At 37.6% G+C, this 16,792-nt stretch overlaps 1 protein-coding gene across 3 annotated transcripts in view; it reads right to left on the reverse strand.

Moving 5' to 3' along the window:
* Positions 1–5,769: 5,769 nt before the first annotated feature.
* Positions 5,770–16,792, reverse strand: part of slc24a4a (solute carrier family 24 member 4a) — a 56,952-nt gene continuing 45,929 nt past the window's right edge. The window contains exons 6-17 of one of the 3 annotated variants that reach the window (XM_059519274.1): positions 16,688–16,791; positions 15,851–15,925; positions 15,412–15,437; positions 15,276–15,329; positions 12,661–12,803; positions 11,532–11,701; positions 10,566–10,710; positions 8,739–8,905; positions 8,292–8,406; positions 8,075–8,187; positions 7,918–7,983; positions 5,770–7,282 (exon numbers count right to left, since the gene is read on the reverse strand). In XM_059519274.1, coding sequence (XP_059375257.1) covers positions 7,130–7,282; positions 7,918–7,983; positions 8,075–8,187; positions 8,292–8,406; positions 8,739–8,905; positions 10,566–10,710; positions 11,532–11,701; positions 12,661–12,803; positions 15,276–15,329; positions 15,412–15,437; positions 15,851–15,925; positions 16,688–16,791 — 1,331 coding nt within the window. In that variant the 3' untranslated portion in view covers positions 5,770–7,129. Of the gene's footprint in view, positions 7,283–7,917; positions 7,984–8,074; positions 8,188–8,291; positions 8,407–8,738; positions 8,906–10,565; positions 10,714–11,531; positions 11,702–12,660; positions 12,804–15,275; positions 15,330–15,411; positions 15,438–15,850; positions 15,926–16,687; position 16,792 lie in introns of all 3 variants that reach the window. The other 2 variants (XM_059519273.1, XM_059519275.1) reach the window with 2 other exon arrangements.

Here is a 16,792-nt window from a genome sequence, read left to right on the forward strand (position 1 = left end):
AGACACTGTTAATAAAATGGGAATAGATACATTTGTGTTATTTAATATATTTAGTTATTGCAGGTTTGCGTCATATTCTGAGTTTGCATTTCACTGTTTTGATAAATTTTGATGAATGCTAAATCGGTTTTGTTTTTTGTTTTAATGCACATTCACATTTAGTCTAGAACTACAGTAACATCATGTTCACACAGCGCACACAATGCCTCCATACTTCCGATTTCTCCCAATATGGGAACAGGAGGCTTGTCAGTCAAAAAATGGGAATACAAAGTAACTGGCGTTACTTTTTTGAAAAAGTAACTCAGATATTTTCTTGTAAATTAAAAAGTAATGCGTTACTTTACTAGTTACTTGAAAAAAGTAATCTGATTACGTAACTCGCGTTACTTGTAATGCATTACCCCCAACACTGGTTATTTGTCATTTCATTTGCACTGCTATCTCGAGGCAAGACTGCCATTACTAAAATGAAAAGGCAACAGTGAAAAAGAAAATGCAAACACAGTTTTTACAAACTTTTTATTTATGATCGGTAAAAAATATGACTCTGAAAGTCACAGTAATGAGAAACATTCTCATTTTAAAAGACTAAAAACATCTTAAATGACTAAATATCTTCTTAATCATCTTAAAGATGTTTTTTATGTCTAGCCTATCCTTCAGATTAATGCACTTCAAATAGACAACTTTGTGAAATCACATGCACATATCGAAGTCTGTTAAAAATCGCTTCACCTGGAAAGACGTGTGCAAGCATCTAATCGACCTCATTTTGCATGCATTCTAAATAATCATCTTAAAGATGTTTTCTGTGCAATAATTCTTATATTAACAAAACTCATACATTTTATGAAGAGCTATAATCATGAAGAGGCAATAGCCCTTGTCGTATGAGCTTTGATATTGAGAGGGCATCCCTGGCTTGCATAAGTCAGCATACACCATCCAGTGAGAAAGCCTCTGCTTAGATACTGCTCATCCCTTAGTACAGCCACCAAAGCAGACGAAAAGCTGGGAAGACCATCGAAAGATGGCCAGGCGGACGATATAACTCCTTAATGCCCTGACAGGGCAAATGGCGCTCTGAGCCTCAACGTCACGCAAGGTCAACGGCTCGGAAGACAAAGGGGGGAAAGAAATGACCTGCGCTTTAAAAGGGGTAGAAAGAGATATAGTCACGTAGCCTGGTCTCGGCCGGAGAGTAACACTGCAGTCCCCAGGCCCAAAGTGAATAAAATCGTCATCCACCAAGAGTGCATGCAACTCTCCTATGAGCTTAGCCAAGGCAAGGGTAAGGAGCAGAGCAGTTTTGAGGGAGAGCTCCCTCATCGCAGCTGATGCCAAGGGCTCAAACAGGGGTGAAGAGCTTTCAGAACCAGTGCTAGATCCCAAGGCGGCACCCAGGGTGTGAATATTCTCATGTGAAAATACCTTATGTCAGATCCTGTGGCGAGATGACTGCAGCTCCATTCTCCACATTTGCTCCTGTACAGCAGCGGTAGGGGACTGCTGTTAGCTCGGCAAAACCCCTCAAAGACATCAGCTAGATCCTTGTGCAAGATCACCTCGTTAGCCTGTTGATATCCTGTCAGCAAACATACAGTAATATTCTCTATGAAATCCTGCAGTTGTTTCCGTGGCATGCTTGCAGACTTAAACACAATCCTTAACAATGTTTTGCAGATTAAGGATATACAATTTGGTATGTAAAAAAATGTCCTGAATGGTATCAAAAATGTTGACCAATTCTAGTCTTCAAGAGTCCCATAAAAAGATCCAACTGGACCTGCATTTCAGCTTTCAGTTATACTGTACAATTATATTTGACACTTACATCACTCATGTTTTATTTATTTAGTGTTGGTTCAAAATTGCATTAGATGCATTCCTTTAGGGATTTTGGAGAAAGTCATCTAGATGCCAAAGTCTGAAAGTGAAAACTTATGAGTGAAGGTTCATTGTGTTATAATGCAGTAGTCACAAATATTTTTTTTATTTGTATTTATTTAATTTCTTTTGTTTACAGAAAGTGAATACTGTAAATTCCGTCAATGCATTTGCTGACCAATATACTGCAATTAAAAGAATTACTGTACATTTACTATAGATACCATGGCATCTAATCATAATTTAACCCTTCATACCTGCTGCGATACCATAGGGGTTCTTAATATTGTGATTCTGCAGCCGAATAATGCTCCGTAGAGCACTTGGAGACAGACCCTCTGACTACCACATGCTAAATCCTGTGCTATGACAGCCTTACACTTTAAAGTCCAGTTGGTTAATGATTTTAAGCTGATGTAAACCACTGTTGTAAACGTTAATACATGATGGTGCATAGAACCAAATCATGTTCGTGCTTGCAGGACGAAAAAAATTTCTTGCACAATTCAAAAGCACTGCAGGAAACTGAACTGGAAATATAGAGAAACTGAAAATGTTGACTTTTCCAAGGCCAGGAACAGCCATTTATTTGTGTGTGCATATTTTATATATATATATATATATATATATATATAACCTATATATATATATATATATATAGAGAGAGAGAGAGAGAGAGAGACATAAATGTCTGCATACACATGTACAGTATGCATGTATAGTAATTTAGCAGTTACTAAATTATTACTTTTATTAGTCAAAATTATGGTTTTATGTTTGTATAATAGGCCTTACCTTTATTTATTTGCTGTTTTATGAATTGTTCTGCATTTAAAGTTGTATGGTTACAAAAGCCTATAAAAGACCAGGTTAATGACAGGTTCCGTCTGACAACTTACCCCACATGCAGTTACTGCTTTATACATGCGGGGGCGCTACAAACTAATTCACTGACCAAATGCAAGACAGTAACAAGAAACACATTTATAAACTGTAGAATTCAATACAATACTCGTATGCTTTATATATTGTTTTTAATATTCTTTTTAGATTATTGCTTTACAGTAAAATGCATTGGCTGGATACATCCATTGCAAGACAATACATTCAAGTTACACACCAACATCTTAAGTTGAAAATCATTAAATCTGTACCTTGCAGGTTTCCTATATGCCGGTCCACTCACAGTGAAGGAGGCCACTCGTGGAGCAGTTGCACATGTATCTGTGCATGTGTGTTTAATAAATCAAGATCCCGCCTGAGAAGTTCTCATAGCCTAGTTTTGTGCATATTCATGCGTGACAGAGTCATTTGAAGCATTTTGAAGCCTCTTAAGAGGCACACAATGGAGAGTGCATATAAGCCTATTTATGTTAGAGTGCTTTACAACTGGCAACAAAGACATCTCGTCTGAAGTGACCTGATGAAACATTAATCAAACTGCTCCGGAGGTCCTAAGTTTATAAAATACAATTAAATGGAAAAAAATACTCCTCTTAGTTCAAATATAACGATAGCATTTACATCAAGCATGGCACAAATTATCTGCAACAAAGCCAACATTAAAGTATAGTGTGCTTACAAACGGATTCAAATAAAGTAGCCTATATGAATGCCCTGGCAAAGAGATTTCCCAAAACAATCAGGGAGAAATTATCAAAACTGGCACCAAATAATTAATTAAATGCTGAAAAAAAAAAAAAATAGCTAGGTTATTAAACGTGGCAACCAGCAAAGGAAAAAGCTTTTGAAGCTCCTCCAACAGTGTGCGTATGGGCGTATCAATTTCATCTGATGAATGTAATCGTACAGATCACCACTGAGAAACACCACAGAACAAAGAACGAAAGACAATCACCACATGACACCACCGTCATTCCGCACAGCACATCGCCACAATAAACTAAAGCAGACATTCTACAGAATGGCAATTAAGCAATGATTGAGATTACATGACAGAGTCTGCATGCATGTGTTACAGTGGTGGGCGACTTCAGCAGCTTTCACAAACATGGCTCATCTATGAAGATATAATCCCCGTACTCAGCCCTCAGTGACTGAGATTGCATATATCATCTACAGTCTTGGCCAAATGATTTTGCAGTGACATACATTTTGTGTTTTGCGAAGTTTGCTGTTTCAGTATTTGTAGATTGTTTTTCCATGTGTCTATGGTATACTGAAAAACAATGATAAGCATATCACAAGGCTTTTATTGGCAAAAAAATATTAGTCAATATTTACAGTGCAGTTCACGCTGGCATGCTGGATATTAGCTTTTGGGCCAAATCCTGACTGACGGCGATCCATTGTCTGATCCAAAATTTCAATGTAATTATCTTCGAGCCACTTCTGTATCACTCCTGCTTTGTGACATGGTGCTCCATCATGCTGGAAAATGCACAGATCATCACCCAATTGCTCATGGATCATTGGAAGAAGTCACTCTTGCAGGACGTTTTGATACCATTCTTTATTCATGGCAGTGTTTTTGGGAAGATTAATGACAGAGCACACTCCCTTGGTTGAAGAGTAACCCTCCACTTGGATGGTCTCAGGATCACTGCAGTCGAACCTCTTTCCTTGAAGTTCTTTATGACCCAGTAAATGGTTCTTTCAGGTGCAATATTCTTTGTAGCAGTTACCTTGCATGTGAGGCCATTTTGAGCCAAAGCCATGATGGGTGCGTGTGTTTCCTTGGAGGTAAACATTTCTAACAAGAACACAATGATTGGAAGCACTTCTTCCCCCGATCAGTCTGCGCTTACAATCGAATCTGTATGTAATCGATTTGAAATTGATTTCACCTGACTAGTACTCATTCACACTTGTGATGTGATTAGTCAACTAATGTTAGCTGGTCATTTTGTGTCAGGGTCAAAAAACAGATTTTTTGTTGTTGTGAAAAGTTCATTTTTTTTTTGCCATTGAAGCTTTTAGCAATTATTTAAAATGCATCTGATCACTCCACCCAATAAACTAGAAACAATTTGAATGAACACCACAACAGCTGAAGCAGCAAACTTTGCAAAACATGAAATTTATGTCACTGCCAAAACTTTTGGCCATGACTGTATAATGTGTACATCAAACACTGCAACACCTGTCTTTTGCACAGACAACAGCGACACCACCTCCTAGCACTTAACAACGACAAAGACACGTTCCTCTACACTCAACTTCACATCTCCTGAGCCCACTATAACAGCTGAGTGAATGGGGGTCCGGTAGCTGCCATTTATGGGTGAACCTCAGGAAACAAGTTTAGGTCATATTTTACCACAAAAAAAATAAATAAATAAATAAATGAATATAGATAAAAGAAAATAAAGTCTATGATTACTATTATTATTATTATTGTATTGTGATATCACAGTAAACACATTTTCAACCTCCAACAACATTACCGTAATTTTCATTACTGCAATGGAAAATAAAATCTCATTACCGTAACGCAAAAAAAAACTAATAAAAATCACCACAATGCAAAATAAAAATCTCATTAAAATAATACAATCAAAACATTTCCTTTACTGCATAACAAAAATCTCACTCCGATTACTGAAATGCAAAAAATAATTACAAAAAATAATAATAATTACCATCACACACCATCACACACACACCATCACACACACACACACACACACACACACACACACACACACACACACACACACACACACACACACACACAAATTAAATGACATCTAAATTACTTTTAGCATTTATAAATCAGAGTAATATTAATACGTTAATTTATTTTAATTAATGCTAATTTAAATATATTTTATTACAGTATGCACATCTTACATTATCAAGTCCACATGTATTACAGCGAAGAGAATCCAGGGTTGAAAATGGGCTTAACTTTAAAACTTAATTTCTTTGCACATGGGATGAAATATGACCTGGCCACATGTTCTTGAGATTCATCCTTGTAGGGACATTGATGTGAGCTCACAAAGCTTTTGCCCTGTTTTAAAAATGGCTTCTTTGTGTCAAATCATGCAATACAGACACACGGTAATAAAGATCCAGAGAGGGAGGTTAGGGTGCATTGGAAATAAAGAAAAAGTGGCCGCTTTGGTCACAAATGTAAATTCACCCTCACCTCCCATCATCTGTAAGGAAGCACTGGTTCAGACAGGATCAGTGAGGTTATATTTACATATAAACAAAAAAACGCATCGATTTGTAGCATCTTTGCAAAATCTAGGATCTTTGTTTGCGATATCATCAGTATGTGTATGAAATATCAAAGCATCCACAGCTGTCTCAGTCTCATTGTCCTTACTGTAAAACAAGCAAAGAGCGGTCCTGAGGGTCGTCTGTTCTGGTCTGAATGAGAGGTAAGGAGCAGCTTTTGATGTGTGCTTTATGATTGGTTCCATTCACTGGTTATTGCAGGTTTGGAATAATAAAGGGGAACCGAAATGTGTCTAATATTAGAGCTTCTGTTTCTGTGTGTCAGGAGCTGACCTCTCAGATGAGCACCTGCCTGAAGCTCTCAGCAGGAAATCTATCGTCCAGCTCATGAGGATTTCATAACAGCTCGCCCCCTGCCGCGTGATCCATACACAACTTTTTTCAACAGTTTTCTTCTGTGTAACAAGCTGTGAGAATCATTTTCTTGCCTGAAGGCAGTCGTTCCATGTCACTTTTGTCTTCTTTTTGTGCCACATCAAGGACATACTTTCATTTTTCCATACCGGAGGAAATAAATTAATATGATATAGATGTTTTATGCCACATATAAAGTGCATTATGTTCATGTTCATGCCATATGGTGTCTCAATGGAAGACAGAAATTAGAAAATGTAGATTGCTAATGCAGACAGGAATGAGCAAGCATTCTTTGTCATTGCTATGTGTGTGCAGTTTGTGATGCAAAGTGTACAGTTTGAATCCTTCTGCTCTGAACAAGACATTTACGGGCTGCATTGTGATTGTCCAAGGTTCAGAAGTGGAAGAGTATCCAGTTATAAAGAGAGCTGCCAAGGAAAATTTCATTTCCTGGAATTGATGGAGAAAGTTGCGAGTCAACAGTCTTCTGGGAAATGCAGTGCTTCCATCTGAGACACAGTGGTGCGAATGTGCAGCGGGAGACAGTGGTTTTCTTCAACAGTAGCAACTCAATAAGGATATTAAACAGAGGAAACAGCAGAATCATTGATGGTTTTGGTTGCAGGATTATCCCGGAGGTATTTCGGTTCAAAGCCCATGGAAATCTTCTAGCCTAGACACCCTCTTGGCACATGGGCAGGTTGACAAAAGTGAAGACATTGTATTCGATCAAGATGGAAAAGCAGAGGAAGATGGCATACAGAACAAGCACGTACATGCCCAGCTTAAAGTCTAACCTCCACTTGTTCACATGGATCCCCAGCACCTGAAGGTGGACAAATAAAATTATTCGTAAACAGCCAGAGAAAACAATCTTCTACACACTGTATGGACATCTAAACAATGTTATACTGGAACAGAAAAGAGCTCTTCCTTATAGCATTACGTAGGGATGAAAAAAAAATGCTAGTTTCCAGTTTATTATGATCTTCATTTAAATATGGATTTTTAAAAAACTCAAGATTGATCTTATACTCTATACTCATTGGCTGTTTAAAAATGTATTTGTAAAGAGCTTCCAGTCCTGCTGTGTTCTACTCAGTCTACTCAATTGCATAGTTTGGACTAGAGGTCAACCAATAAGTAAGGGATAATGCATGGCTAGCTGTGCATTAAACTATTTTAATACACAACGTCGAGGCCAAGGACCCCCCCGACGCTGTTAATGATGTTTGCAGAGCAATATTTAATTGTAAGGGTAAAATTGATGGTTATTCTTTCAGTTACGGCTCATTAGATCTAGCATTCTGCCCACTTCAATCAGATACAGAGATGAAATGTAAGAAATGTAAATGTAAAGAAGTGTGGTATATAACTAAAACTAAAAAGAGGGTGTCCACATATAATATATTTGACCATGCATTGTATTTCTAAAGTGAATTGTCCTTAACATTGACTCACAGTTAAAGCCACTGAACCCAGCAGCAGAACAACGGAGTAAATCAGTCCTCTACTGTTGATTTTAACCTAAATAGGACACACACACAAAAAAGGTAATTTTACCATCTTTGTGGAATTGTGTATGCGTGTATGTTTGAGGAGTGACAAAGACAGATACCACAGAGCCGTAGTTGACAGCCATTGTCTGGATGCCCCAGGGAACACCGAGTCCAACCAGGATATCAAAGACGTTACTGCCAATCGTGTTGGAGACAGCCATGTCCCCCAGGCCTGAGCACACAGAAACAAAGCCAAAGCTGGAAAGTCAGCTCAACATGGATGAAAGATAAGTGAAGGTAGAAAAACCAAGAAAATTAAACAAAGGAGAGCTCTACCTTGCCGTGCGACAATGAGACTCGCTATGCAGTCGGGAACACTAGTGCCAGCAGCCAGGAAAGTTATACCCATAATGACATCTGGGATTCCAAGTGTGTATCCAACAATTGTGACCTGCACACAGCAACCCACACGAATGAGTGATGTAACATGCCTGCAAGAACAATGACCTAATATATGCCAAAATTCAAATAAATACTGTCAAACCAAAGACTGTCCAAGGACCCCAAGGGGCTGCAAGGGGTGTAAGAAAACTTGAGGAAAAATTAAACTAATATTTTTAAATTAACTACGACAGTCACAGTTAAGATTTTAAATCTTGTTGCATTATATGTTGCATTAACACAATTCTTTAATAATTATTACATAAAAAAATTATTTAAATGGAATAATACCGGAAAAAAGACATAAAAAATGCTTACATACACATAGAAACTGAAACTCACCATCCACACCATGAAGTAGGAGAAGACGGCTATCCACAGCGTAGAGAGAAAGAAGGACAGCATGAAGCAGCGCTCCCACCGTGGCTTTGCACAGTTGGGTATGGTAAAGTACAGCAACACCAAAATGGGCCAGGAAATGAAAAACTTCACTTTATCCATAGCACCCCCTACAGTCACATGGGACATTAAGTCACCAATTAAGCCTTCACCAAAAAAAGTTTCTCTTTACAGCATTCATTTTACCATCCGATCATTGTATTTATGGTGACTTAGAGGTTTACTGGGTGGGCAGTACAGCACATTACTCAGATGAAAGCACAGCTCACAAAAAAAACACATGAGAAATGCCCCATGCTATGCATAATAATAAGGCACTCTAAACACAGGCAGTTAATAATAAAAATAGTTATAATCTCAACATAAGAGCTCCTTTATCATGTGATTTTCTCACAATAGTTTACTCTGACTGAACAATGCATTGCGCTCACACTCACTGTTTTCCTACAGTACCAAGCACATTCACACTCACAAAAATTTTTTGTGAATGTGATTTAACTGTTGGCTGAACTTATTACACGCATAACTGAAGACAAAAACAGATTAACACAGAAGTTCAACATTTCTAAGACTCTTCCAGTTTTTCCATTTCCAGAGCTTGCACCCACAAAGAGTGAAATATTTGAAAGTAGTCTTAAGGCTGGAATAAACTACATGAGATTTAAAATCTGCACATATTTTTACACATAAGGTCTCATACACTACTAGACTTATTCTGATCACAAGGAACTCGCCCTGGTTGGTAGGAGAAGCAATGTATGTTCTAAAACTGGCTGAAAAAAATCAAACACGTTTGATATCCTCCAATTGGATGGAATCAAAGTCTGAAGCAAAAAAAAAAAAAAAATCATGACCATCATACACTATGCAATTTTCTATGAAATCTGTCAACTCAAATCTGCAGACTGGCTCTGACCTTCTGCAACTAGCGCTGACTATCAAAAATGTAAATGGGGTCAAAAGTTGTGTAGTGCATTCCAGCCTTTATACTTAACTAAGGCTACATTTATATGCTCAGAAATAAAGATAACTCAGAAATGTTGTCAAATATTATTACAATTTAAAATAGCATTCTATTTGAATATTTTGAACATGTATTTTACTTTTGTGGTTCCTTTAGAAATCATTCTAACAGGCCAATTTGGTTCTCAAGAAACATTTCTTATTATCAATGTTGAAAACAGTTGTGCTGCTTAATATTTTCATGGAAACCATGCTACATTTTTTCAGAAAGTTCAAGTTTTATTTGAAATGGGAATCTTTTTAAACAATGTCATTTTGATCGATTTATTGCATCCTAATCATATACAAATCGCATACAAATCGCACTGAGCCCAAACATTTGAACGGTGGTGTACAAACACACACACACAGATTTTTATATATAATTTTTCCATTTATTAATTTTTATTTTAACCAATATTTAGATAACACTTTTCTATAAGGTTCAATTTGTTAGTGAACAATAGTAGATTAATAAATGAACATCAAACTAGATCAATAAATGCAGTAAGAAAACAGTTGTTCATTGCCTGCATGATACATAATGTTAATTGTTACTTTTTATTTTTAATTAAATTCCATGATTTTTCCCGATCTAGAAATCCCAATTTTAAGATACCCTGACATTTCCAGTTTATCTATCATCACAGGGACCTTGCTGGTTAGGACGCAGCAGAAGAACTGTGAACAGGTACAGTATTCTATGATTTCAGATGTCACAGAGTCACAAATAAAGTGTTAACGTGTGAGAAAGTGAAACCTCCTCACCAGGCAAGATGAAGGGAGATGACATCTCACTCTCCGGCTCCTCAGTGAGTTTGTCCTCCACTATGCTGCCATTTTCCATGGTGTCAGCTTTCTTATCAGCCACCAGCACCGCATCCACCCCATTGGCCATCTTCCCCAGCCGCTGCTGCTGCATGTATAAGGGGCACAGAGCAAAAACTGCTACATGATTCACTCTTGTCCATTTCTTCTCAAACCCATGCTTTTAAATAAGCTCATTTGAATTTGTCTCCACTAGTATAATGCTTAGGCATTAGAATTAACATGAGAAGGAGTAAATAAAGACAGATTTGTTTTTCATTTATGGGTATATTTTCCCTTAAAATGTTATACTGACAAGACTCTCAACAAACTCTATTCTTAACTAGGTGACATGTCTCTATTAAATTCCTCAGCAGTCTTTGTAGCAGAGGGTTTGAATTTCTAACACAATTCTTTGAACGCCAGCGTGTGGATATTTATAGAAACAGTTTAATCAGCCTCATACCCACAACTGGGCTACCTGACGTGAGAACTCCACAGTTAGCCGACAAAGACCGACCCATAAGCACTTCTGAACTCCGGTTTATAATCCAGTCTCTGGTTTCCCAGTTTTAAATATGCTCTATTATAAACCATATATTGCAGACGTGGAATTATGAATGGATGAGCCGCATTTGAAGAGCTTGTAAAATAGCTGAGCACATCTGCACCTCTAATCTGTTGAATTCAGCGTTCACAAACCATTTAACGTTTGCATTGGGGCATTTTCCAAGGGAAAGATGGGGATTCAAATTTTATCCATCAGGAATTGAATGCATTGTAAAAAGTTCTCTAGATAGTTGGGTTGTGAAGGGAATGCGTTTTTGTCCATATAATGGAACTCAGCAGGGTTCAAAACGACACCAAACTCAATTGACTTTCAATGTAAAGACCAAAAAATCTGTATGTATTACTGTTCACTCTTACCTCATTGATGATAAGTCGGCTTGCCATGCGCAGACGTGTCTTGGGACCAAAGTGGTTGGTGATCATGACCCTGAGGCCGGCCTCGGGGAACCGATAATGTGGAGGGCTTGAATTTATCATCTCATCTACCATCACAACAGAGCCCCTAGTGTACCCTTTACTGGTCTTTACTGCAGACACGGAGGAAATTTTTTTGTAACTGCACCTATACATTGTACTCATGCTCAATACACACAGCATGAACAGTATTTGTTCATAAAACACACACAACATAACTGTCAAACCTGCCCAAAGAGACCAAAAATAAATAAATCCGCACAACAAATGCGCACAGAAACCAGCAGGACCATAAACATGCACACTCAAAAGAAAAAGGATGTCACAATTTTCAATCTAAAGTCCTGTTTGTCAGTGAGAGACTGATTCCTGCTGGGACCGACTGTAGGGCCACCTCTGAGTGCCTCAGGACACTGTCAGAAACCATTGACACACAGAAAACTGACAAGAAATTAAATCCCCAACCATCCCGCAGATTACTGCTGGACACCACAGGACGAGCTCTTCTTCCAATACACTAATAACTACATATAGACAAACATTTGTCTATATGTAGGTACACTTGTAGGTACAATTTTTTAGTGCTAATAAATAAAAGAATGAAAACAAAAAAAATGCATTCAGACACAATGATAGATTTTGTAAATGAGTGGAAGGATGTATCATTGGTACTGGGAGTAAGACATGAACACACACACACACACACACACACACACACACAGAGCACTGCAGGATGAGACAGGGCAGATTTAGTAAGGCTAAACAGACAGGCTTCAGCGGTGGGGTGACAGAGACCACCACGCAGCACAACGGTTAGAGCCACACTACAGGACATCACGCTCTGAAACAGAAAGCGCACTGCAGTTATTCAGCAAGGAAGCAAAGTGTCAGCCTCTCATAAGAGATGTCAGATGGCTACGCTTTCAGTAAGTGCTGTTGGCGTAGGTTTTGCAAACAGCAGAAATATAGACAGTAGAGTTTAATTAATTTAAAGAGAACAAAATGTGACTTTGTTGCAAGCAGCAGAGGGTTAGTTGCTAGCCCATGAGGAAGCCTGTCTAGTTACCCATACCTGGTCTGAGTAATGGCCATGATGGATCATCCCATAACGAATCATATTCATTACCATGCTCCATCTCGCTCATGACCGAATTACCATTGGCAACTCCCTTGTCTTCCTTTCCTGAAAAGTAGTTCTGGATGCTAGTGTTAAACCTAAAAAAAATACACTGATTTAAACTAAATACAAAATTGTGAAATGTTTCTCACACAAAAAAGGTCAATTGTCTACTGCCATATAAGCAGGTTTCTGTTGGTCGACATGACAAATGACCAACTTGAACAAAATCTTTTGCTCATCACAAAAAATCCTATTGAAATGACTAGATTTTGCCACGACAATTTGCTGAACAGCGGTAACTGTAACCACAACTTAATTCAGCTCATTGAAATAACATTTGGTTCTATGTTCTATGGTTCTATGTTGTAATTTTACAGAAATTTCAGTAGTCATTATACTGTAGTGAAACCAGCAAAAATGTAATATTCAATTCTAAGGCTGCATGCTTATGACAAAAATAATAATTGTGATTATTAATTATGATTATCACAATTTACACTGAATGATGTTTATACCATTATTTGATGCAATTGCATGCCATATTTTTATAGAAAAATAAGCAAGCTGAAAACAGGAAAACTGGAAAACTTTTAGTGCTCTTCTACAGGTCCTTCTCAAAAAATTAGCATATTGTGATAAAGTTCATTATTTTCCATAATGTAATGATAAAAATTAAACTTTCATATATTTTAGATTCATTGCACACCAACTGAAATATTTCAGGTCTTTTATTGTTTTAATACTGATGATTTTGGCATACAGCTCATGAAAACCCAAAATTCCTATCTCAAAAAATTTGCATATTTCATCCAACCAATAAAAGAAAAGTGTTTTTAATACAAAAAAAGTCAACCTTCAAATAATTATGTTCAGTTATGCACTCAATACTTGGTCGGGAATCCTTTTGCAGAAATGACTGCTTCAATGCGGCGTGGCATGGAGGCAATCAGCCTGTGGCACTGCTGAGGTGTTATGGAGGCCCAGGATGCTTCGATAGCGGCCTTAAGCTCATCCAGAGTGTTGGGTCTTGCGTCTCTCAACTTTCTCTTCACAATATCCCACAGATTCTCTATGGGGTTCAGGTCAGGAGAGTTGGCAGGCCAATTGAGCACAGTAATACCATGGTCAGTAAACCATTTACCAGTGGTTTTGGCACTGTGAGCAGGTGCCAGGTCGTGCTGAAAAACGAAATCTTCATCTCCATAAAGCTTTTCAGCAGATGGAAGCATGAAGTGCTCCAAAATCTCCTGATAACTAGCTGCATTGACCCTGCCCTTGATAAAATACAGTGGACCAACACCAACAGCTGACATGGCACCCCAGACCATCACTGACTGTGGGTACTTGACACTGGACTTCAGGTATTTTGGCATTTCCTTCTCCCCAGTCTTCCTCCAGACTCTGGCACCTTGATTTCCGAATGACATGCAAAATTTGCTTTCATCCGAAAAAAGTACTTTGGACCACTGAGCAACAGTCCAGTGCTGCTTCTCTGTAGCCCATTTCCTGCACACGCCTGTGCACGGTGGCTCTGGATGTTTCTACTCCAGACTCAGTCCACTGCTTCCGCAGGTCCCCCAAGGTCTGGAATCGGTCCTTCTCCACAATCTTCCTCAGGGTCCGGTCACCTCTTCTCGTTGTGCAGCGTTTTTTGCCACACTTTTTCCTTCCCACAGACTTCCCACTGAGGTGCCTTGATACAGCACTCTGGGAACAGCCTATTCGTTCAGAAATTTCTTTCTGTGTCTTACCCTCTTGCTTGAGGGTGTCAATGATGGCCTTCTGGACAGCAGTCAGGTCGGCAGTCTTACCCATGATTGCGGTTTTGAGTAATGAACCAGGCTGGGAGTTTTTAAAAGCCTCAGGAATCTTTTGCAGGTGTTTAGAGTTAATTAGTTGATTCAGATGATTAGGTTAATAGCTCGTTTAGAGAACCTTTTCATGATATGCTAATTTTTTGAGATAGGAATTTTGGGTTTTCATGAGCTGTATGCCAAAATCATCAGTATTAAAACAATAAAAGACCTGAAATATTTCAGTTGGTGTGCAATGAATCTAAAATATATGAAAGTTTAATTTTTATCATTACATTATGGAAAATAATGAACTTTATCACAATATAATAATTTTTTGAGAAGGACCTGTATAGTATTAAGCCTCAAATTTCAACTATACATCAAATTGGTTTCTTCTTTAAATTATAAAAAAGTGAAAATATTAATGGTATTACAATGTTATACTAAATCTAAAATTAAAATAATGGGAAAAACCCTTAAGATAACATGTACAAAGAAAAAAAGGCATATTAAGCATGCAAAATAACATAAGTGGACTTTTCTTTAATGATTAATTGCCGCTTTGTGGCATCCGTAATTGTAATTGCATTTAGAAATGTGATTAATTGTGCAGCCTTATTCAATTCTATTAATACCACACCAACAAGCATTAAAACAAAAATAATAATAATAATGCAAAAAATATACATTTAAAATACTTAGCCTCAATGGTTTCATTTTAAAGAATCAGATGTTTAAATAAATGAGTATACAAAATGAATGTGGACTCACTTCATGATGATAATGTAGCCAACATACATGAGAATCAGTATTAGACTCTCCCACCTGCAGAGACCAAGGAGGAGGAAGACAATCAGGTGTCTGCCTTCAACCAATCAGAATAATGTATATACAGATTTACACTTACCACAAAATCTTTTCATCATAAATAAACTGGAAAAAAAAGATAAGAGTCTGTGTAAATATTCAATGAGTGAATTTCAGTGCATGTCTTTACTACATGATCAATCTATAGAGCTTATCAGTGACAACCAAGTACTTTTTCATAAAGTTTGAACTTTTGACTTGGTTGCTGGAGTGTTCTTGGTGGTTACTGGTCCATTTAGAAATACTTTACTCCATAATGGCAGCAACTTCTACAAGTATTACTGACTTTTCTTCATAAAAGCTTCTAAACCATTGTTTAACAACCTCAAAGCTCATGGTACATTGGTCTTGATAGGTTGTTTTTATGTTACTGCTAACTATCAGTTCCTTTTAAGAGAATGTTAATGGAATTTTTACTTCCAGAACCTACTCTGTTTTGCCACTTAATTACCAGAGCTCATTAGATTAATGACACTTACTGCAATAAGGGCAACCACGGATAAAATGTAGTAGATTGAGTCTCTGAACACGGCAAACTTGGTGAGAAAAACAACCTAGAGAGAAAACAGAAGTCAACAAAAGCAACTATTTTTTGCTTTGTTAAATTGGTAGCACTTTATTTTACAGTCCTGTTCCTCATGTACATACTATGTACTTATTATAGTAATTACAATAACTATGTAATAACTAGGTACTAACCCTGAACCTACCCCTACACCTACCCCACCCCATGTAGTTACCTTTTATTACCAGAACTTTCTTAGATAAATACACTGTAAGTACACTATAAGTACATGTTAGTACATGTACTGTAAAATAAAGTGCAACCGTTAAATTTCTCATGTATACTGCACCCTCAAGTTATGCCATAAGCCATAAACAAAAAACGTTTTATTTCTCAAAAGACAAAAATATCACAGCAATGTGCTTTTAAAGGGGTCATATGATGTTGCTAAAAAGAACATTATTTTGTGTATTTGGTTTAATTCAATGTTTTTATGTGGTTTAAGGTAAAAAAAAAAAACATTATTTTCCACATACTGTACATTATTGTTTCTCCTCTATGCCCAGCCTTTCTGAAACTCATAGACTTTTACAAAGCTCATAATTCTGAAAAAGCCTCAAAAAGGTGTGCTCCGATTTAAATGGAATATTTAAAAAATAAACCATTGTTTGAAATGAGTGTAAAAGGAGGAAAAGCAAGCCTGAAGAGTAATTTCCACGTTGCAATTGCCAGATGAAAACATGGAAAGGTCAAGAGTGGCAGCAGCTTCAAAGGAGGCTAGCTGTAATATAGAGCAGAGAGAGTTTCTAACCTGCCCCGCAAATATCCCACACACACCGATGATGCACAGGATGTTGAACACAGCTGAGCCTACTATGGTACCCACCCCCACGTCTCCATGAGTTATGAACACACC

The sequence above is a fragment of the Carassius carassius genome, chromosome 31 (genome assembly GCF_963082965.1).
Source record: "Carassius carassius chromosome 31, fCarCar2.1, whole genome shotgun sequence".
In the NCBI taxonomy this organism is placed as follows: Eukaryota; Metazoa; Chordata; class Actinopteri; order Cypriniformes; family Cyprinidae; genus Carassius; species Carassius carassius.